This window comes from Apis florea, unplaced genomic scaffold, assembly GCF_048593485.1.
Source record: "Apis florea isolate Af1SG1 unplaced genomic scaffold, ASM4859348v1 contig_3193_pilon, whole genome shotgun sequence".
In the NCBI taxonomy this organism is placed as follows: Eukaryota; Metazoa; Arthropoda; class Insecta; order Hymenoptera; family Apidae; genus Apis; species Apis florea.
This window is the reverse complement of record NW_028256721.1, coordinates 281,921-306,281: the sequence shown is the minus strand read 5'-3', so window position 1 is coordinate 306,281 and position 24,361 is coordinate 281,921. Positions and strand designations below refer to the sequence as shown.

The window sequence follows — 24,361 nt, the reverse complement described above, 5'->3', positions numbered from 1 at the left end:
ATATTTAAACCATAAGTATAGAATACCTATTATTTTCTGCAATCTTACATACCGCGTAATTTTGTCCTCAGGTCCAAAGCAAATTCGCGTGACAAAAAAATATATCAATTAAACCAATTACTATATAATTAAATAATTAAACGTATAAATTTTTATTCTAGCCGATTTTATTCTTAGATATAATTTTAAATAATTAGAAATAATCGTACAATAATCTTTAAATATAAACTTCATATTTAACTCGTTAACTAGACCATTTCTTTACAAGCATTTTCAAATATAAAATTAGAAAATAATTACAATTTTAGCTCGCTATAATATAAATGAAATTGCAAATAGCGATAATTCTTACGAATTATCTTTCCAAAAAAAAAAATCTTCAGCAATAAAAAAAACAATTTGTCAAGCAATGCATAATCCAAGAATTACTTAACGAAAGCTCTCTAAAAAAAAAATATATATATCGTAAGAAAACTCTCTTAATGTAAATAAAATCTCAAATAAAACAATAATTACAGATCGGATAAATATTCCGCTAAACTTTTATTCCGTCTCTTATTTGTCAAAGTACAACGTTTGCTGCCTCACAATTCTGGCTCTCACTTTAATTGAATAACTCGTGCAACGAATAACGCATTCTTCACAATCATTTATCCTGGTATATACGCGCATTCACTCTTTTTCCATTTCATTTCACTCAGAGTATTCCATTCTTGAAAGACGTTCAAATCTAACACCTACACAAAACTTCGAGTTCCACTCTTCTTCCGTTCTATCCTTAACGTTCGTTTCATGTATTAATTTGCAAATCCATCACCCATGTTTCAAATTACGTCTCTTACGGTGTAAACATGTACACTTAATCTCGTTAATTGAATTGTCATCTCGACAATTTATTTCTTTATTACAGCCTATGATATACAGTTTAATGTATGAAATGTAATTCGCTCGGACTACTATTAAACGTAATATGCTATCATTTTCCCATAGTCATTAGATATGATCCTACAGAAGGAAAATACATATATCATTCAGAATAAAAACATTTCAACGGTATAAAATTGACGTTCCACCGTATCAATATCAATACGATAATTTTACACAACTCAAAAAATAAATTCCTCTTCGTTATTTCTGATTACAATTTTCTTGAGTAAATTATTATACTATACTATACATCTATACGAATAAAAATTAACTTTTAGATGATTCATCCTAAGCGAGTTTAGAGAAGCGGCGCGTCGTTTAATTAGAGAGGAAAGTGCGGCAGAAGCGTGGTTAACGAGCGCGAATGGAAGAGAGTCGACGACGACAACGACGACGACGATGATGATGACGACGCCGAGAACAAAAGGAAACGAGAATAAAAAAACGAGTCGCGGTGCCAGTTTCGCAATATCGCGGTAAGATAGATAAAGATCGAGAGACGAGCACAGGCGGCGCGGCTTCTTGCACACCGTGGGGATGGATGCACAGTCCACTGCACGTGGGAAGGTCGTGGCTATGAATCGAAGATCGTGAGATCTCCGCAAAGAGCGCACTTTCTATTAGGATTCACTCTACGAGGTTCACCGAGTTTGCACCGTGATGCAGCTCACGATCAGCAGAATTGTCGTTGAAATTCATCCGAAGAGAGAAAATATATTGGCGAGAATCTATCGATATATTTCGCACACAATGTCGTGATTTATTCTCAGAAAAATTGATTTTATTGAATACTTTACTACATGTTACACTTTCGTGAAATTGATTGAGTAGAAACTCCGTGCACGATTTATGAATAGAAACACTAGTAAGCTAGTGTGGATGATCGTACGGATTATTGTTTGAAATCGTGGTATAATTGAAAGATGATTCGGTTCGATTTAAAAGTGAAAAAGATATGGAATAAAATATTTTCCATTTTTTTGAGAAAGTTAAGCTTGAAAATTCTTACTTCTTTTCTAATTCTTTTTCCGTTGCATCTTTCAAACTTCGAAGAGGAAAAAATTATTGACTCGTTTATTTTCTCTGGTTAACGGCCATCGATTTCTGCGAGATTTCACCAAGTAAGTGCCATCCGCGGAGAAATTTTAGAATAATAAAATGAAACTAGCCTACTATTTTGTTTAGAAGTTTTACCTTCTTTCTTTTGCGCGATATTCGTATTTGAATGACGAAGAATAGCAATAAAAACGTTCATTTACTTTGAAAAAATTGTATCTGTCTTATAAAAATGTTAAATATCGTTGCTAAAATTTTCATTCCAAAAATTATAATGTATGAAGGAAATTTAATTATTTCTAAAATGTATATCTAAAGAAGTTGAAACATTGGATTAAATTAATATATATATATGCGATTCGAAAACAAATTATAAAAATAATTTCATCTCCTAAATTTTCCAAATAATGAAGAAGATTTATTAAATTTATTCTTGTATCGAATCGAGAATAAATTAATTATTATTCAATTACATTATTTAATTACTACTAAATAAATAAATTTAATAATTCTTCTAAAGTTTTTCACAATATCCCAGTGATTCTTCATTCGATCTAATGATCTAACAATATGAAAATCATTCTTTAACAAACGAAACTCCAATCTTTACTCATCATCGCGGAAATTTTATGAAACAGGGGTTGCACAACTTGTCGCATAATTAATCAAATCATCAATTGTATTTTTATAGTCATAACAATTGGTAATGTGAGAAAAATTCTCCTTTGTATTTTCGTAGTTGTTTTAATATACGAACGAATATGTAGAATATATTTTTTTTAATTGGAAATTTTTAAATAAAGTATCTCACATTAATTTTTACATCAATGGCAGAAGTTTTAGACGTTACTTAATTTCTGATTTTAATCTTTTAATAAAATTCTAAACTCGCAATAATATCGCAAAACGTAAAATAACGAGTATCCAATTGGATTGATTTGAAAATTTCTTAAATAATAAATTTTTAATTTTGCGATAAGTAAAAGAATATATGATTATTTGAATATTAAATATTAACACAAGGATTAATAACTCTAATATCCGGATTAATTCATGTCTTATTTGGCATAAAATTAAAAATTGATTATCTTCTCTTTAAGAGATTTTCAAATATAAGCTTAAAATTATCAGAAATTAAAAAATATAGAAATTAAAAAACTTTAACTATTGATAACATAATTTAGAATTAATTCTTATAATTCTATTCCTTCAAAGATCTACAATTTTTTTTAAATTTTTTAATTAAAACAAGATAGTTCTAAAATATTTCACCTGTAAAAATTTTTTTGCGTAAAAAGTTAAAATACACATAAATGGTAAACATTATTGTGCATAAATGAAGTTATTGCATATTCAAATCAAATCGAAAAAAGAAAAAAATATTCAAAAATATTGAATAATCAACGATCGAACGAAATAGAAAACAATAGGTTAACTTTCAATAAAACATTGAGGTATTGAGTAAAAAGATATAAATGCATGTATTGAACTTTTTATCGTTTAAAAATACAATGCAAATGTAAAAATAAAAATCAGAATCGAGAAAATAAAATGTGCAATTAAGCCGAAAGAATATTTTATTAAAAAATATAAATCTTTTTTGTATTGTATTGTAGTCTTTTTCACACGATTCATATGAAATATAAATCTTAAATGATCCTTTTTAATATATTCTGTTCACAATTAAGCGATTTTCTAACATGTTTTATTCATATTTACACAATTTTTTCCATATTGTTTTACATTTCGTTTTATAAATAAATAAGCTGAGAAAATCAATATTGAATAAAATGTCAATTTCTAAAAAAAATATTTTCAAGACAAAAATCTTAAAATTAAAAAAAAAATTAACATCGAATAAAAATACATTTTTAAAGATAGATTTCCAGGGAAAATTCTATTCTTCTTTTTTTTTTTTTTTGTTCTTTCTTAAAAATTATCAGTTTCATAATATAATCATAATTAAAATTTCACTCCTTGGTGAATTCAATCTCGTAATATTGAAATCTACGATGAGTTCAAACATAATTAAGAATGCATATGTGTCAGACAAATATCTAATCCTCCATATGTCTTGACAACATTTTGCAATACCACTTGTATTAAAATATTGCCATGAACTAAATACTCAGAATATAACCAAGATGTAAAAATATCACTTATTTCACGTCTTCTGAAGTGTTATAAAATAAGCAAATTAATTATGCTTAGAATTTAATAATATATAACTCCTTTAACTGTATGTAAAAGAGACATTACAAATTTACAAACTGTCAAAGTAAAATTAATCATAAAACTGATCATAAAATCCATAAGAAAATATGAATTCAAGTTACAACAATCTCTATTTTTTTCCTCTTTCCCTCTCTCTCTCTCTCTCTCTCTCTACTTTCTTTCTAATTACTAATTACTAATTCTGACATACTTAACATTCAAAACCTATCATCCCAACCTATCCAAAATATTCTCTCTAACCAATTTCTTTCGTCCTCGATCAAGCATAAATCTCAAAAGCTACAAAATATCCTTCCGTCCGTCGTTTCAACAATTTCTCCTCCGCTCGCGATCAGAAATAAAACAGAGAACATTCCTCGCGAAGCAACATCTTCCGGAATCCGCAATCGAATCTATCGAACCGTGTCGCGTGGATCATCCTCCCCTCGTCTTCCTTCCATCGCGAGGAGGAAGGATCTTGGGCCAAGCTGCGGCCGATCACCGTGATGAAATTCATCATCGGCCACATCCAACTGTGGCCCGTGTGGAACAGGAGAGCGTACCCCGGCCGTGCAACGTTTTGCTGGAAGACTGCTCTCCGAGTTTCACCGACTTACTTAGCACCGTGTACGGAGAAAACCGGCGTCAGTACGCGGGAACGATTTGCCGAGCGTAGAGAGGAGCGTGCCGTTTCGAAAGTAACGATAGAGAGGCCAGTTAGCAAGGATTCAGGCATCGTGATTCGAAAAAAGAAGAAAACAAAAAAAGAAGAAGAAGAAGATGGTAGATCCCGACCGTTATCCGCGAGGATGATGATAAAGTGAAATCGGAACTAAGCGAATTTTGAACAATCAACGGAGGAATTTATCATTTAATGTGATCTACTTAAAAATAAAGTACGAAAAAGTAAGAGTGTGTTCGATCGAGATTGTGGCAAAAAATAACGCGAGAGAGGGAAAAGGAAAATATTTGCAAACAGAGAACTTGGAGAAGTCGAGTGATAAATTGTCGAGCTGTTTGATCAATTTTGTGGTTAACAATATTTACACGTATATATACACGTATATATACACGTATATATACTTTTTTTCTTTTTTTTTAGAAGAATAATAGAAAGTTTTCGCGGTGAACTGAACTGAACTGAACTGAACTACTGTCTGGCAAATTTTGTGATCGAGGGAGGGAGGAAGAAAATTGAGATAGGTGAGAAAATAACAGGATAAGAATCGGAGAGCGAGGGAGGGGGAGGGGGGAGGGGGAGGACGAACAAAAGTGAATAAACCGGAAACCGTGTGAACCGGTAATTAAAAACCGCAACGAGGAGGACGATAGAGCGGTTCTGCATGAACCCTGAGGATATATTCGGTCTGTGCAACAGGAAGAACGCGATTTTCGTAATCCTGTGCGCGGCGGCGATATTTGTGCACTTGTACACGGAGGAGGTGGTGGTGGACACGGAAGAGACGAGGGTCCACGGAAACGTGGACGAGTTGAAGGAGAATTGGTGCTTCGACGACGAGGAATTGTCCGCGTTTCGATCGCACTGCAACGATGTTGAGAACATTCTATCTGCTCTTGTTGATGCTTTTCACGTTCGATTTCCCTCGCGGTAGGACAGCAGATACGGAGGCGGGCGTTCGAACGAATACGGGGATTAGCGTTAACAGAGACGACGATCATCAGAGCAATCGGGTAAGGAAATTTCTGTTATTTCTGTTATTCATCGAGCGAATTGCTTGGATCGTTTAACAGAGATTATTCGCGAAGAAAGTTTAGTGTACAGCCGATGAAAATTAGAATCGAGGCAATATTTATATCAGGCAATGAATAATACCTGAGTGTTATATCTTTTTTAAAGATAAAATAAGGAATTAATATTATAAGGATTAATAAATGATATAATTGATATAATAATATTTAATAATTTGTTTTCGTCTTTTGATTGAAAGTAATTTCACTTTTTAATTCCTTTTATATATATATATATATATATATATGTATATATTGCATATTGTTTGCATATTATTATATCGATAATTCGTACATATTTCACGCATATTCCAAACATCAAGACGGAATCAATGTAAATATTACATCAGAAGAAATTTCATTAATGTCATGTGCATACATGCTTTATACGTGTTATGTAAGGAAAATCCGTAAACAATTAAATTGCTGAATAGAAAAAGGATATGTCATTATTTTCAAAATAATCAAAAATTATCTAACATCGTTGTAACCACCTGTTTCTTTAATAAATCAAATTTTCTTTGAATATTCATGATTGATGAATATATCTATAGTATATTATTCTAATATATACTCTTGCAATTATATTCCAAATTAATTTCATTACTTTCCTCACAATAAATCATTCATGACAAAATAGCTTGACAAATAAAACAGCATCATACCAATATCTAATTATATAATTTAAAAAAACATAAAAAATTTCTCCGATATTATTATTAAAACGTCGGATAATTAAAGTATTAATAATAATTACTTAATAATTACTGCATCTGTTCGAACGAAGCGGTCTTGCAACGTCTTCTGCAACGAGCTCGTGGATACTGCTCTTTTAACCGGTCGTTTATTTCCTCTTTCTCTTATTTTTTTCCGGTGGAACAGGTATGTCGTGAAATGCTCGAGACACTTCAATAGCGAATTCGCATGCAGAATCATATCGGACGTTATTATCCTATTATCTTTGCGAAAGATTGGTCTATCTCGTGTCAATTAATTTTCATTTTGCAATTCGATGAAAAGAAGAAGAGAAAAAAAATCTATCGATCACGAATGCTCTCGATCTTAAGTTAAGTTAATTTTATAATTCTAAAACATTTCTAAAAAAAAAAAAAAAAAAAAATAAAAAGATCACGGCCGAATTTAAGTAAAACTAATTTCGAAACATTCTTTGGATTCTCGAAATTTTCACGAATCCCGACATTCTCGAATTGTGAGATATTTTCGGAATCCTGTAATTTCAAGACGAGGTTTCGACTCAAACCAAACCGACGCGATATAAATTAAATTCAATGCAGTAATCTGAATCGTAGAGCATCGTGTTTTAAAAATATCATTTCACAATAGCAGAATAGAATATATAGAAGTAGGTCGCTGTTGATCCATGTTAAATTCTTCTATTCATTACGAAATAAAGTTGTAAAAAATTTTATTATCATTATACACATTTAAAAAATAGATTTACCAATTTTAAATTGGCAATTTTAAATCAATTAATCATTATATTATCTCAAAAATATGTGATAAAAAAAAAAAGTAAGTTCTTATCGAAAGATCTATTTTAAATATTTCGGAGCAAATAAATACAGCACGAGTATGAAATAAATTTTTCTAAACTCGTGCAGAATATTGTATACCTAACAATCTATTAATCGATCATCGAAGAAATTATGAGACAAGCAATCGATATAGATCATATAGGCGCAATTTATACCGTGTTTCTGATTATTTTCTAAATAGTTTTTGCGACGATGGCAAATGTCAAAACGTGCGTCAAGATTGAAAGATTGAAAAAACACAGTAACTTGCACAGTAGCACGTGAACAGCGAGAGAAAGAGAAAGCTGGCACCGAGCGCGGAAAGTTCGAGACTTTGCAAACACTTTGTCGCATATTTCGCGTGTTTAAACAAACTTCGTCCATTCTCCGAGTTTTATCGGTTAGCGTTACGTTTATTCATGAAAGAAAGAAAATCAGCGAAAGGAAGGAAAAGAAACTTGGCGCGATTACGTTATTGCATATGAAATGTTCTCTTCAGAATTTGAAATTGGGAAATGGTTTACGAGAAAATTGATTCTTGTTCCTTTCTTTCTTTTTTCGAGGAAAAAAAAAAAAATTATTTTTTCGATAGATTTGAATTGTTTTTAATAAGATATTCATAAGTTTTTCATTGCTGTAAAATTTTTGTTATAAATATTATAATTGTAATTGTTACATCGCATTAAAGAAGAATATATATTTAATTGAAACACGAAATCGTTTGAATTTTACGACTGAAAGTGTGGATAAATGTAGTTTCTCTTGAAGATAAAAATTTAAACGATCTTGTAAGTAAATATTAATTGCCATAATTAAATTAAGCGATGAAACTTGAACCATCAACTTTATACGAACTTTACGTTACGATAACAAATCATTGCGAGACATTTCACGACGAGTTTTTAGTTCAGTTTATGCTAGAGATCCGAAAGCGTGGATATAAAAATATTTCGAAGTTAATGGAAATTTGTTCCACATTTTCTCTTTTTATAATATTATTTAATAGAAGGGATAAAGTCACGTTTGAAAGTAACGAGATTCAATTCGGAGAAAATTCCTTGCAAAAATTAAAGAGGGAAGTAATTATGATTGCGAAAAATCTACGCGAAATAATACCATTCTTGTATTATTTCTCACACGGCAGCTAGAGGGAGCATAGATTCTTTGGAAAAGTAAGCAAGAAAAAAAATCGAGCTGTTTCTACATCAAAAGACGATGCAATAGAATTAGCTGTTTGAGTTATCGAGTAAACTTATTTGAGCAATTCGGTCAATTTTCTTTGATAAGGGAAACAATTTTTTGATAAAAGAAGATAAAAATTAATAAGATTAAACTTCATTTTGACGAGCGCCAAATTATTTTTTATTTATTTTTTATAATAGAAAGTTTTCTAAATTTGGGAAGTAGAATCGAAAAATATTTTTCGTTCTCATTTCTTTTTTTTTTTTTTTTTTTCTCTAAGAAATATTTTCTAAGAAAAATAAGTCTGCTATTTTAACCTTCCACTTAAATAATTCAAGTTGGCGAGAATTTATCAACATTCAATTATTTTTAGAGGGAAACTCGAGGTCGGCCGGAAATCAGGGATGAGAACTCGGGTGAGCTAGTCGGCAAATGGCGGAACAATGGCGAGGCCTTGGAACCTAAATGGCGGGACGGTGATACAGTCCCTCTGCTTCCGTTTTCCCAATTTTCCCGATTCTCCAGGGACAAAATCGACAACGAGGAGGAAGAGGACTACGATCATCGTGGAACGAAATATCGTCAAAGCAACGGACGAGAGAATTTTCTTCGTACGAGGAACAATCATCGAACACTTTATAACGATCATGAGAATTACGAATCTATAGAGAACAGGCATGGATATCGCGAGCGGGAAGAAATATTGCCTCGAAAAAGAAATCGATCCTGGCCTATCGAGAATACGGCTACTTTTAGAGAGACGAATAATAGAAAGAAAGATCAAAATAGAGATCTCGACGAGGACAAAGTAACGACGTCGATGAGATATCGAGAGATATTTCAAGTACGTCCGAATGATTATGAACACGAATTCAACGACGAGGAATATTTGAAGCCCCGACCGAGAAAAAGGAGACCTCCGCAAAATTACGAATTTGCTTTGGTGGAAAACGAGACGTCGTTGAATGAGAAAAGAATAAATAATAATCCTGGAGCTTGGGCTCGAGGGAACGGTCAAGAAAATCCGCCAGAAACGATGTTAAAAAATGATCAATTTTTACAGAACGCTATGGAGCTAAAATCATTATTGAAGATGCAACAGGAAGAGGGTTTGAGCTTGTCAGAGATCCTACAGCGCAGAAATTTGACTCTAAACGATCTACTGAGAGGCAAGGCCGATGTGATCAATGCTTTGAAGATGAGAGACATCGAGGAATCCGAGGATTACGTTGAAGAGGCGGCGAAGATGATGACCAACTCGTTCGCGAAACTCTCCACAACAACGAAGAAACCAGAATGGATGCACAACATGGAATTTATAAAAGAGAAGGATTCTCAGAATGACGAGGAATTCGTAATTTCGATCATTCCATCGAACAGTAGCTTGCGTAAGAATCAGGCAAAGGGATCCTCGTTGACTAGAATAAATAGCGGTGAAATGTATTCAGAAGTTGGGAATGCAACGAGTGGAAAATTGATTCCCGCCAGTGTCGATCCTCCACGAGTCAAAGTTGCTATTACGACACCGATGCCGTTACCGGTTGCAACGAATTCTATGGAGCTATTGCAAGCCGACGATGCCACTGTGAAATCACGCAACAATGACGAAATAGGAGCCGAGAGTTTAGACGAGGACGAAATCATGGAATTTTCTGATTTCACCGATTACAAGAAGGGAAGAAATGGTGTGTCTCCGGTTTGGTTGATGATGAAAGACGAAGATGCAAGCAAATCTTCCAAAGTAGAAGGTATGAAAAGTCATTTTGAGGACAGAGGATCAACCTTGAGTATTGAAAAAATATTAAGTCCCACGGAACGTTCAAAATCGATCAGTAATGTATCGATTAATTCTGGAAATGAAGAACAACTTGTTAATTCCACTAATATTAAGAACGAAGATCATAGAATTATTCTAGAGCATTCTGAAAATGATTACGGTATTTCTTCTGAAAAAGAATATCAGAGTGACATGCCGATGATGTATTATGATTTGGAACAGAACACAGAGGTCAATAATTCCAGCAACCAGAGGGATATGAGTAAAATTATAATACAGGAAATAGAATCTGCGCTAGATGCAATGTCTCATAATGTTAATTCTACTATAGAAAATTATCAAAAATTTACAAAAAATCCATCTATAGATAAAAATAGTAATAATACTCTCAAAAATCATCAGAATACGAACGCAACTGAGGAAAAGAGCTATGATGATATTATATCAGAAGTGGAGCCTGAAGCTCGAGCTGAGATTTTTGAATTATTTGCTTCTGGATCAGCAGGAAAGAGATTAGAACGTCTTCTTAAATCGAGGAACATGAGCTTAGAGGAACTAATCGCATTGAGACAAAGAGGTTCTAGTAAAGTTCACTTAGCTGAAGTATCGCGATTCAGAGCTTACAAATCAAATGATGAATACAGAATGAAAAATGTAAATGTTTTCAAAGAAATCAAATCTTCGTCTAATGAGGATTTTGACATAGAAAAAGTTATGAATAATGAAAACTATGACAAAGGAATTGACAATATGTCACAATCGAGTGAAAATTTAAAAAGTGTTGACCTTTTATTAAATTCAACGAGTTCTATTCGTCCTGAAGAAAATACAACTGATCAATTGATGTCCGATTTAAAATCAAAAAGTCACAATAAAGATATAGAATTTAATAATTCTTCAAAAACAAGAAATGAAGATAATAATAGCAAGGAAGATACCAAAGATAGACATACAGTACAAATTGTTGATCTATTGACAACTTTTGGTTCTCTTCCATTTATTAAAGATATACAACGAGAGTTTTCAGATCAATACGGTAATCGAGAAGATAAAAACAAATTGCTCTTACAAAATAACAATCTTGGCGTGATGTTCATAAACAATGAAAAAACAATACATATCAATGATACATCAAATATCGTAGAATCTGGTTTTGTTAAAGAAATTGTAAAACAAGAACCAAGTTCTATTAACATTCAAACTGTATATAGCGAAACTGACAATATTTTCGATGAAAATGAAACTAAAAGCGAGAAGACCCTTTCAAGAGTGAAACCAACTATAATAGCAAGTGGCGCTATTCTTGGTGTAACTCTCGTAGTTTTCTTAGCGATATTCATCATATGCAGAATTCGACAAAAACAAAAATATAGATATAAAAACACGTTTTCTAGAGCGGTGTTTCAAGGTCCAGTAATGGCAGCCAGGAAACTATCAAATTCGAGTAGTTTAAGTACTGTAATGGTCAATGTAGTCGCCACATCAACGACAAAAAGGCCAGAAAAAAACGAAATTCAGGAATCTGCGAGAGAAGTAGATTCCAAAAGCGACATTGATAATGATTCATTAGATGCTAATGATAGCTGGGAAACAATACCTGATTATATGAAATAAATTAATTTTGATATATTTGTAATTTGTCTTCAAAAAAAAAAAAAAGAAAAAACTAAAAAACAGTATTTTTACGCTTATATTAATTTAAAATATATAAATACATATTAAAAATTTCAGATTTAGAAATCATTAATTTAAGAAAAAATACTATTAGGGATTATTCAGTGGTTATTAATTATAATTTTTTTGTTAAAACAATAAATTTGCATACTAGTTTTGCAAATATGAACAATTGTATATATAATTGTATAAAATTTCTAATAGATTATTTCGCGACAACTAATAAAATTTAATATAATTTTTACTATAAGTTTATGTAACTCAATATCATATAAAAATATCAAGATTTATTTTAGTATTCTCTTAACATCACAGAACATAATAGATTCTTCTAGTATTGCATATTCTTTAAATTTATAAATATAGAATAAGTTATATTTATTTATATATAAATAATTCGCAGAGAAATAAATTTTTATATAAAAAAATTACAATTATTTTATTACTTACCAGTATCTTTCATAAGTAAAAACATCCCTGAGTATAGCAGATACAGCATTATTATTGTTTTGAAATACCTTATTAAAGTAGGAATACTGTCTTGCAATATTTCGACATTGTTTTAGAGCAGCTTCTATAATAATAAAATTTATAAAAAAATTTATATTATTAAAGTAAAATTTTTATGAAAATTAAAATTAAATATTAAAATCATAAAATTAGAAAAATTAGAAAATTTTAAATAAAGATATTTTTAATAAGATATTTTTATATAAATATTTATTTAATAAACTATACAAACATTTACCTAATGTAGGACTGCCTTTAAGTTCAATCATATCAGCAGCGGTCATATATAACACAGTTGTATAAGTAGTGGGAAGGATATCCAAATAAGGCTTCCATTTCGAATTTTCTTTGTGTCTTTCGATAAGAAGCGCAATCGCGAGCGCCACTTGGGGCATATGCTGTATTAGAGGATCATTTTGAAGTGTAATTAATTCTGGAGCTGCATTGTGAATACTGAAAATAAGTCCCCTAGGTATCCTTAAAATTAATTCATTTTCGAGGAAATTACGTTCTGCTTTTAAACCCAAGTCGTATCCTGGAAATTCAGCAACGCTCGCTCCGTCTACATTCGCGCCATTCTCTTTAAGCCAATTTATGAATTGTCCAATCCCCTGGGATCGTTTCGACGACTCCGTCTTCATTTCCTCCAACCGTTTAACCTTCTCCAAAATCGTTGATATCTCCACATAATTGTCCCATAGTTGCGTTACATACGCTGAATTAATACTCACTATTTCAAAAAATAAAAATTATTTTTTTAACAGCATAAATAAATATTATTCATTATTTTATCAACATCGTTATATGAAAAACATATAATTTGTAAAAGCTAGCAAGGTTAAATAGAATAGCTTTTTATAAATTTAAAATATTTAACGATATTAAAAAGTTCATACGATGATTTTATATTTAACATTAAAATATTTTTATTTATTTTTCATTAATAATGTAAAAATTTAATAGGATTGTTTAATATTTTGCAATCAACTTATTAAAAAATCGTAGAATTATAAAAAAAATTTATTAAAAAATACTTTCATGAAAAATATACTCACGAACAAATAGTTTTTCGCACAAGGCATTTATCTCGTTTCTTTTTGTTAACGATAATTGCCTTTGGTGTGGAACATGTTGTTTACTTTTAGATGATCCGTGAGATTTTCTCCTGCCCATGTTTGTACTATCTCACGGCACTTTCGTGACTTCTTCTCACATTTAGATGCATTATAATGTGTAACGCGCGCCTACGACTGGCAAGAATAAACACTTTTCGCCGAAACGAAAATAGAACATCCGATGCTGTACCTTCTCAATCTCGGGCAACATAACCTCAAAAATGCAAAGCGGAGCTACCTTCGTTCTTTGTGTATCACGAACTCCACTGCACTTTATTGATTTTCAATTTCTGTCAGAGGTCACCTACTTTCGCAATTACGCCAAACGCCTTGTCAGAATCACATCTGATCATTCTTTTTTTTTGTTCCTTCGAGACATATGTCCATGCCATTTTCCTGAACAAATTTAATACAATATATTCAACAGTAAAATCCACTGTATTATTGCAAAAAATATAACAAGTAGTGACTTTATTTAATTTAGCAAATATATTATTTACGTTGATATTTTTGCGTTATGATGCTATTTTTTTAAAAACGCATATATTTACATTCGAAGTACACATATGCGTATATTAAATATTAAATTTTTTTTATATTTTTTATATATTTACATAAAATTATTTATCAAATAAATGAAGTGAAGTAGTATACAAAACATAAATAACACAATTTTCTTTTATATAAGACTTGTATTGTACAAAGTATGCAAATAAACAGATGACTTGTTAAATCTTTAAGAATAAATTTATATTGCCTTTATATTGTACTTATAAAATTATCATTAAGGAGGATCTAAAAACATAGTTAAAATAATTATTTACAAACATAAAATAAAAATTTAACTTCTACTTCATTCCTATGTTTATATATTTATAGATATAGACATATTACCTATAATAGAAAGCATATACATATTATATGCATGTGCATATTATAGGTATGTATGTATATATAAAATAACAGAAATGTTAAATTTTATAAATCAATTAAAGAAAAATTAAAAGAATAATAAAAAGAGAAAAATTAAATTTAAAAAATATAAAACTTAAAATGATAAATGAAAAAATAATTTGGAAGATCATAATTTGGAAAAAGATAAATATCATTCGTTAATAGTTTAACATTTATTAATTTGATATAAAATTATTTGTAATACTCGTATCAGGCTGACAGCCATGTATTTATCCTTAAATTTAATTCCATAATATTCACATTTTATATTTAACGTAAAAAATATTTTCTTTTATATATTTAAGTCGTTTTCTAAGAGTACATTTTTAGAACCCCCTTAATGTTTATAAATTATTCAGTTTGTGTACAACTAAAAATAATATAATAAAACAATAAGATTTTTCCGCTGCAAAGTAAGATAACTAATTATAACATTTTTTTTTACAAAAAGTAACCAAAACATAAATGGAAAAACATGAAAAGTACAACTTATTTCAAAAATAATAAATTGCTGTAACAATTAATATCAATAAATTGAAATATTTTATCTACTAACTACTATTTGCAAACGAATTTTTATATTATTTTAAAATTACGTATGAAATTTTTTTATGATAAAATTTTTCATATATGATTATTTTTATAATTTGAATATAAAATTTAATTATGTTGTACCATTTGTGACAATAGCATCAAAGAAATAAAAAAAGAAAAAAAAGAAAAAAAAATATATCGATAACAATTGATAGAAAATTCAAATATCTGGTTAAGAAAGTTATCATAATTGTATAATTTGTACTGAGTATAGATAACACACTATATCTTTAATATTATATTTGATTATGCATTATGCAGAATCATAGATATATTATACAATCTACAACATTAGCCATAAACTTCTTGATATTTCTTTGCAGCGGAAAACTCGTACCTTAAATATTAAAGATACACGTACAATTACAATATATATATCATTATTTATACAGCCTAACCTCTAAATAGAGCCTTATAGACCACATGATTTCTTCTTAAACTGCTACTTCAATAGAAAGTTATCGAAATCCATATATATCACGAAATTAAAACTATAATTTGTTTTGACTCGATGCGTTGTGTATGTCATAAATTCTACACTTTATAAAAACCGAAAATTATATACTTCATCCCCTTAATAAATGTGTGCGATATTTTCATAAATCTTAATTTTATATTATTATTTTAAACAGTTATTCTCTTTCTATAATTCTGTTCACATAGATACACATTACAGTACCAAATAATTTACGGACCATGCATTCAAAGTACTGGAGTAGTCTAAAAATGACTTTCATGATTTTTAAACAATCTGCACAAGGACACCAGCCGCTCATGAAATTTTGCTTTGTGGTCCCCTGGTTTTATCACTAAAAGATTCAAGGAAAATAGCATTTATGGTTACTGTAGAGTGTATCAGTACACTATTCAAGGGGAATTGTTAACATGTTAACTGCCATGTAAATTTTGTTTCATTTTAAAAACTATAATAGAAATTTCATTATATAAATATATATGATTAAATAAAACCAAATTCTTTTTAATAGTGCATTTATTTTCTTACTGATCACTTGCTGACTACCATATAAGTCTGTTTTTTACTATTTTCAATACATCATTATCGATGTATAAATAAATCAAATTAACTGAATTTAGAATGACATTTGCAATGTATCTAATACATGATAAATATATACAATTTATCTTCATTAAGTATAATTATTCAACAAAAATAAGGCCATAAAATTTAAAAAGAGAATCGGCAAACATATTTAATGTAAAAATTTTATTTATAATAAAGATTACGATTATTCATTTCAGTTATTCATTACTTATTTTTGATTTAAATTTTTCAAATACACTGTATCATAACATAATAAAAATTATTAATTATTGAATAATACATTTTTTATATTGTAATGTTACTTAATTATTTACATTACCAAATATCTTTTTTAATTTTTATCAATAACATTTACCTTATTTTAATTGTTTTAGAAAATATAATGCCGGTCATTGACAACCACCATGATCTCATTGTAAGAACATGTGATTACGGATGATTACCGTGGCAGTCAACATGTTAAAGACTACAAAACACATAGTACATAAATATTAAATTACTTTTCATCCAATTCGCAAATATTGGAGTAAATTGTGCAGATACTATGGAGTCAAATTTACAAAACTTCTAATTCTCTCATATCAGGTATTTTTCTTTCCTTTTTTAGTATATATATTTCATACACTTTTAATTCATTTTCTTCTATTGCGTAGCAGTATCTGAAATGCTTTGCCGCCATGTAGCATGGAAAGGAATCTTCAAGATTTTAACCCTTGTTTTAGGCAATGCAGTCAATAAAAGTTTTTGGAGTTGGGGTAATGGTAATATATCCACTTGAGGATTTGTTAAATTTGGTTGTTGTTTGTCATCACCTTAAAAATAATAAAAAGGATATAAAATTACTTAGAAAATATTTAAATTTTTTATATATATTATATATAAAAATATATTAATTTTTAAAATACCTTTTTGATTGTCATTTTCATCCTCAACGTCTTCAATTAATTTTAGACAAGGTACTGGTTTTAAAACTGGTATCGAGTCACCAGTAACTTGTTTACTCATTAAATTACATTGATCAACAAATAATTCAGTAACTCTTAATAATTCAAGTGTGACGCCCCATACGAAATGCGTCAAATTATTTGATAACTCAGTAACACCTCCAAGCACCATATTATTAGATGTTGCTGATTGAGATATGTATGTTGGTATAATTAATAACCTTTTAATATTTTTACAATTTGCAAGACATTTATCAAAACCATTCTTAACATCAAAATTAACCAATTCCATTTGACTCAAATTTTGCAATTTAGATACACCATCCAAAATATCAAATGTACAACATGAGCCTTGACCTTTTTCAAGTCTAAGGCGTTCTAATTTTTGTAACTTTATTAAAACTGTGGTACCAAACTTATCTGGAAAATCTGAACATTCACCCAATTCTAATGTTTCCAAATTCACTAAAGCTTGTAATATATCGATTCTCTTCTTCCCAAGTTCCTTAACTGATGTTAAACTCTAATAAACAAATTTAATTTAAATATTAAAAAACCATTCGGGAATTAAAATTAAAAATGAATCTAAATAAAAATTATACTTACTAATTGTGTTAATTGTGTTAATTCTTGTAATGGTGTAAGATCTTCCTGCAGAGACATTCCACTAATTGCTTTAAGCCTTAATTCTTGACAACGTTTAAGATTTCCAACTGATTCTAAATTTAAGGAGTCACATTTTATTGACATTGCACTCAAAACTTCTAATTGAGGGCAACTACTAATAACTTCTTCAACAACCATCACAGGACATTTACATAATTCTAGTTTAACAAGGCTAGTTACGCGTGGTATTACTATTAAAAACTTTTTCCAAATGCTATCAGATTCGCCTGCTACAAGCATTTTTCGGAGATCTAAATGTTGAGTACCACGCCTCTGCAATGTGTCTGCTAAACCATCCCAGTCTGTCACTTGACTATTTTTCATTCGTACAGTTTTCCACAAAGAAGGATGTGCAGCTAAATCTCGCCACATTTTACATACTCTTGCAGCTCGAAGTAATTCTTGAACCTTAAGGTATTGAAAAATACGCAACAATGCATGATAACCAGCACAAACTGAATCCATAAAATGTTGCTGAGGTTCTATATCTTGTCGATTTTGTTTCCTTCTGAAAGTGTTAAAATTAAAATATTTTTAGATAATTTTTTTTAAAAATATTAGCCTGCATAATAAGGGTATCATTTTTTTATGTATGATGTTGGTTATAATTAAAAAAAGTGAATAATTTTTAATACTGAAATTTTTATTTGATATTGATGAAAGAATATTCTAATTTTTAAAGAGGCTTTTGAAGGACCAATGAAATTTATAATAATGATGCCAACAATTTTATGTTATATCAAATAAAAAATATAAATAAAAGCCTCTGAAAAAAATTTCAAAGATCGAAATTATTATTTTATAATAGAATGAAGGTATAATAACAAAAAAACAAACATAAATAGGAGATGGAAATAATGAGGAACAAGGAATTTCGGATATTTTTGGGAAAACGCACTAAGAGTTTTTTGTGTTTCAGCTCGCACATGTCTTTATATCTGTAAATATAAAAAGTAAAAATGAATTAGATTTTTTCCACTGAAGCACTTATCAGTAGCTGTATTTGCAATTGTAGTATGAATGTAAATAATGATATCCAATTTTCTGTATATATATATACAGAATGATATATTTTGGAAAACATTTTTAATTAAAAAAAAATTTTACTTTGATACTACAATTACACAATACCTGCAAGAACTAACGTGATTGTTTTGTTGATTTTTCACACGTCTCAAGAATTTGGCCGCATTTCTAAGAAGCTAAGGCAGTGTGCTTCGATCACAAGATAAAATCAAATTCATTTTTCACCCCGAATTTTTATATTTCCAAATATAATAAACATCAGTATATATTGCATTTACAATACTATATTTATATAAATTTTGTATGATAAAAAAAAAATATTATAGCTACATATATTATTCTATCTTTTTATAATTAACATTTTATAAAATTATTTTGTAGAAATAGTTTTACAAAATTTATAAATAAAATTAAATATTATTTAATATGTATACACATATCATACAAAATTAATTATTGAAAAAAAACGTATATCTTGTAAATACAATATGTACAAAGCAACTGCCAAAACCTCAAAAGAGAGTTGCCTTAACTTATTTGGAGAAAATATTTTTAAAAAAAGGAAAAAAAAAAAAATATGTATATGCATGTGTGTTTGAGAAACAAACACTTACTTGCTACTTATTTTAATAGTACCCAAATTATTTGTCAAAGAATGCCGTGTATCTATTGTAAGTAGCTCATTATTTGTATTAATTGCATTTGAATTATTTATCATACTCTCCCTTTCAGGTACTTTACAATTTTCCAATTTTTTAGATTCTAATGCAAGATCTGTCATATTGCTCAAATTATTTTGTGATTTACTTGCAATCAATATATCAATTCTATCATTATTATTACATGTTTCTTCAATTTCCCCCATTATAGAGCAAGGTGGAACTTCTGTATGCGACATATCTTTTGTTGTATCTTTATCAATTGATTTATCAAAAGTATCTTTTCCTAGAAATTTTGTTGTTAAGGAAGTACGTGATGCAGACATAGAATTGTCAACAGCATTTGATATATCTGTAAGTGTACCATCATGAAGCACAGGCGGTTTATCACCTATTTTGTCGGGTTTTACTGTTATAGCCGGCTGAACAGCCATAGCATTATTTTTTGGTACAACAATATATCTCTTGCCTCCCATTAAAGCGATATTTTGAGCTGGTCTTGGTAAAGTTCCATCATGACTTTGTAAGAATTCATTTTCTGTTTGAGCAAACCAACTGCTTTCTTTATTATCTAAATTTAAAGAAGAATGTGGCGTTCCAGAGGATGTTTTAATTACTTTAGTAGTATTTCGCGATTGTGAATCTGCATTATCAGATTTTGGAATTCGTTGAAGTTTTGGAGGACTTAAATTTACTTGATGTTTTGATTTTGCACTTTGTGCGCCTAACATACTAATTGGTATCAATGGTGGAGGTGTCAAAGATGGATTCGTTTGAGATTGATGAGATTTGTTAGTATCCTGCTGACAATTCTACAACAAAATTAATATTATTTATTTAATATATAATTATTATTTAATAATTTTATATAATTTTTACTTAAAATATTTAAAAATGTATTATTATAATTTAAAAAATTAGATTTAAAAATTTAATATAACAGAAAACAATATTTAAATAAAAAATTTTAAAATTATTTAATTAATTAAACAAATTATATTGTTTATATACAACACTATAAAAGAATATTATTATAAACACTAATTTATTAATATGAAAACATAATTAAAGAAAAAATATCTTTTATTATAAAACCTACCTTACAAACATAATCATCACTTCCTGCAAATTCCATACCACCAACACATTCAGGATGATATAAACAGAGACACACACGACATTGTAAGCTTGGTATCAACCCCATACTTGTTGAGCATCTTATACTGCATGGTTCTTGAACTTTGGGCCTGTAAGATGTGCGTTGATTGGGGAAAGGGATTAAGGAATAAAACATAAAATTTAAATAAAGGATTTAAGGATCAAAAGGACAAAGGAGGATACAATTATGTAAAATATAGAAGGAAAAGTTTAAACTATTTCAAAATAAAATTTCGAACTCTGTAATTATATATTTGGTATGCAACATGCATTTTAATATTATGAAAATAAAATGTGCTCTAATGTATTTTTTAGCTTATAATGCAAAATGTAAAATTCTGTTTTTTATCATATTTATTAAAGAATTGTATTACTTGTATTATAATTTGAATAATATTCACAAGAATATTTTGAGAATATGAAATTTAAAATAAACAAATATATTAATTATGAAATAATAATTAATATATAATTATAATAGAATTGCAAAAAATTTTAAATTATTTAATTAATTGTTTCATTAATTATAATTATTTTTTTTTACATATTTCTGTACATTATATATCTAAAGATTATAAAAATTTTTTTTGTAAGAAAGTGTAATAATGCACATGCTATAAACATTTCATTGGACCTTTTTAAAGCACATTAAATATTATTGTTATAATAATTATAATAATTAAGCAATTAAGGATACCCTTGAATATTGCAAATTAATCAAATTAAACGCTATAGAAGGAATAATTAAAAAATTAGGTACTTACGTTAATAATCTTTTAGGTTTGGGAGGTGGTGGTTTTTCTACTGAAGAAAGCTGACTTCTTCTTGTACTTGTAGTTCGTTGAGGTGGAAGTATCTCTCTTTCTTGAGAAGGTGATTTTATATCTGCTATGCATATTTAAATAAAAACTTTCATAAAAATAATTTTTAAAAAATTAATAGTTTCTAATTTTTTAAATTTATATTTTATTTTTACTGAATTTGATTTCCTTGTTGATATAAATTATTAAACTAAAATAATAACAAAATTAAAGAAAAACTATTATTATATATTGTCAAAGTAGAAACTGATAGATATTTGATGAAAATAAACAACTCTGTTATTATTCAGTATCATATAATGAATTAAGAATAATTTCTATGAAAAATTTCTTAAAATATTCGAAAAATTAAACAGAACTATAAATAAATTAATTTTAAATTAAATTAATCGACAATTATTTTTTTTATTGAATGGGATTTACTCTTTCTAACTGCAAACTGCATACATCTCCAATTGCCAGCAGCATCAATAGTATTATTTCGACATCAAACAATGCTGCTGGATAGAATAATTTATTATCTTGTTATATCATCAGAACTTACTATATAAATTTTAAAATTTAAGACAAGATATTAGATATAAAGATATTTTAAATTAAAATAATGGAAGAAGCATTTTTTACTTGATGAATAAATCAATTTCATTAATTTTTAATAAATTAATATTACTTTAGCAAATAAAACTTTATGTTAACATTAATGCATACTTATATGTGGAGTTTTCTTTGCAGGCACTTTCACTTTAAATCCTACTGATATAGATTTTGGTGATTTAGCAGGAGTTTTTGTAGGCACTGGAGCAGGTTCTTCTATAGCTACAGCTTTCCTTCCAGGAGTACCTTTTTTATATCCTAGACCTCTCCTTGGTGGAGTTACTCCAGATCCCTATATCCAAATTCTAATTAATATTTTATAAAATTTTAATAAACATAATAAGCATTAAAAAATCAAGTTGCATACTCTTATTCTTTTTGCATCTCTAATGATTTCTTTTTCAGGATCATCAAGACCAATTGGTTCTTTGAAGAAAGTAAAATTATCAATAGTTAATTCTTTTGTATTAACTGAAAAAAAAACAAATTATATTATTACATCATTTAAATTCTATTTCTACTAATACATAAACTCAACTTACGAAATTCTGCAACTTCTCTGAAACTTCTAACTTTTTTACCCTTTGGTGTATAATAATAAATATCAGCCATTCTTTTAAGATTAGTATCAGTACTTGCTCTAAATACTAATTCTCGTTTCCAACCATATTTAAAAGGTTCTTTGAATGCTGGATTTGACATATCAACAGCTATTTTTTGTTTTCCAGTACTTCCTGGACTAGTTCCACGCAATAAACGAGTACCTTTAGACTTTATTGAAGTTGCTGGACTACTTATAATTGATGAGTTTGTTGATTTAAGTGAAGCTTCATCTGTTTTTTGTACTTCTAATTCAGACTCTATTGTATTTGGTATTCCAATTGAATCCGTTTCAGATTTATCAGATTCTTTTTCTTTCTTTATTTTATTTATATCTAATATATGTTCTGTGTCATGCATTCTATTATCATCTGAATCATCATCTTTCTTGATATCAAAACTTTTCCTCATGCTATATTCATATAAACGTCTTACTAATTGAGTTTCAGCTATTTCAGCTTCAGCTATAATAAATTATATAAATGTTTAATATTTCTCTAAAATATTATCACAAATTTTTTATATTTTAATACACATCTATAAAATTTAAATAAAATGTTTTTATAAATTAATATATTAATATATATTTATATCATTATGCATCATTATAATAAAATTATGTCAAGAATACAATGTCCCATTATATAAATATTAACAAAATTTTTAATCTCATAAATTATTATTCAATATTAAAAATGTTTAAGCAAAAATGTGTAAAATTTAAAATAAGTTCATTAAAATTCTTCAGTTAAATTATTACTTATTTTTAAATATTATATTTAAATTATTATTCTAAACAATAGATATAAAAATAATGGTTTATTGTAAACATAACATAATCTTTCAGTTGTATAATATGACATTTAATGATAAACATGTAGTTTACATTTTTAATAAAATATAATAATAATCTTTAATACCAATTAATTTTTTTAAGACATGACTTGCTGGTTCCATTTCATTGTTCTCTTGTAGATCAAACCCATTGAATCCCATAGAATCCTCTGAGCTATCATCTGGCTCTGATAGTTTCCGTTTGCGTCCTTTTGTATTTAATGTTGTATCACTTTCAATTATACTACTCGAATTATAAAACTTTTTTCTAGCATTAAATTCCGTACCCTTTTTTAGCGAATTTTTAATATCGCCGTTCACTTCTTGCCCGTCCATTATAGTGGTAGTTTCTACTTTAATTATCTCTTGTAGATCCGGCATATTTTCTGTTTTTAGGTTAAGATTCTCGTGCGCCCGATCAGCATTCCCGCCATTCACATTGGTACCGTCCATTGTGTGGTCCTTTCAGGACCGAACACCGATCCTACGTATTTTAATGACCAATGCGTAAGGAACGTTGATTTCGCGTTATTTGTCACTTCATAAAAGACTCCATGAAACGTTTCTATACATAAGCAACCACACTACAGTCCCCTCGCGTCTGGGTACCGCAATCCCGCGCTCATCTGTCTGCGAATGCGCATAACATACGCGCAGATACCACTACGCGCTATTTACACAACTGCCAAGATATCTTTTGATATGAATT

The 24,361-nt window shown here is 28.8% G+C and overlaps 3 protein-coding genes across 6 annotated transcripts in view; 1 reads left to right on the top strand and 2 right to left on the bottom strand.

Annotated features, from left to right (window-relative positions):
- Setd3 (SET domain containing 3) overlaps window positions 1-14,484 on the bottom strand; it is a 21,221-nt gene extending 6,737 nt beyond the window's left edge. Inside the window, exons 1-3 of the mRNA XM_003691571.4 lie at window positions 13,680-14,484; window positions 12,863-13,354; window positions 12,565-12,688 (exon numbers count right to left, since the gene is read on the bottom strand). Coding sequence (XP_003691619.1) covers window positions 12,565-12,688; window positions 12,863-13,354; window positions 13,680-13,797 — 734 coding nt within the window. The 5' untranslated portion in view covers window positions 13,798-14,484. The remainder of the gene's footprint in view (window positions 1-12,564; window positions 12,689-12,862; window positions 13,355-13,679) is intronic.
- Window positions 4,842-12,357, top strand: LOC147657301 (uncharacterized). Its single transcript, XM_086910513.1, has 2 exons — window positions 4,842-5,889; window positions 9,037-12,357. Exons 1-2 carry the CDS (start codon window positions 5,749-5,751, stop codon window positions 12,052-12,054), a joined length of 3,159 nt encoding a protein of 1,052 aa, XP_086766639.1. The 5' UTR covers window positions 4,842-5,748; the 3' UTR covers window positions 12,055-12,357.
- On the bottom strand, window positions 14,412-24,320 carry LOC100870097 (uncharacterized). Of its 4 annotated transcripts, none has more exons than XM_012483610.3 (11): window positions 23,940-24,320; window positions 23,739-23,861; window positions 22,761-23,282; window positions 22,586-22,689; window positions 22,333-22,510; window positions 21,568-21,691; window positions 20,745-20,892; window positions 19,601-20,457; window positions 17,901-18,468; window positions 17,256-17,817; window positions 14,412-17,162 (listed from the first exon to the last, which is right to left on the bottom strand). In XM_012483610.3, the coding sequence occupies exons 1-11, from the start codon at window positions 24,103-24,105 to the stop codon at window positions 16,993-16,995; spliced, it is 3,522 nt and encodes a 1,173-aa protein (XP_012339064.2). In that variant the 5' UTR covers window positions 24,106-24,320; the 3' UTR covers window positions 14,412-16,992. The 4 variants fall into 4 exon arrangements, with proteins under 4 accessions (XP_012339064.2, XP_086766638.1, XP_003691617.2 ...); XM_086910512.1 differs by having other exon boundaries at window positions 21,568-21,688; XM_003691569.4 differs by having other exon boundaries at window positions 23,739-24,320.
- Window positions 24,321-24,361: the final 41 nt, after the last annotated feature.

Bases quoted from the DNA above. Each gene is read 5' to 3' on its own strand.
- LOC147657301 (XM_086910513.1), top strand. From the start codon at position 5,749: ATGTTGAGAACATTCTATCTGCTCTTGTTGATGCTTTTCACGTTCGAT. The intron at 5,890-9,036 runs GTAAGGAAATTT...AATTATTTTTAG, and splicing joins ACGATCATCAGAGCAATCGG to AGGGAAACTCGAGGTCGGCC.
- LOC100870097 (XM_003691569.4), bottom strand. From the start codon at position 24,105: ATGGACGGTACCAATGTGAATGGCGGGAATGCTGATCGGGCGCACGAG. The intron at 22,690-22,760 runs GTAAGTTGAGTT...TTTTTTTTTCAG, and splicing joins CAGAGAAGTTGCAGAATTTC to TTAATACAAAAGAATTAACT. The intron at 17,818-17,900 runs GTAAGTATAATT...TTTGTTTATTAG, and splicing joins TAACACAATTAACACAATTA to AGTTTAACATCAGTTAAGGA.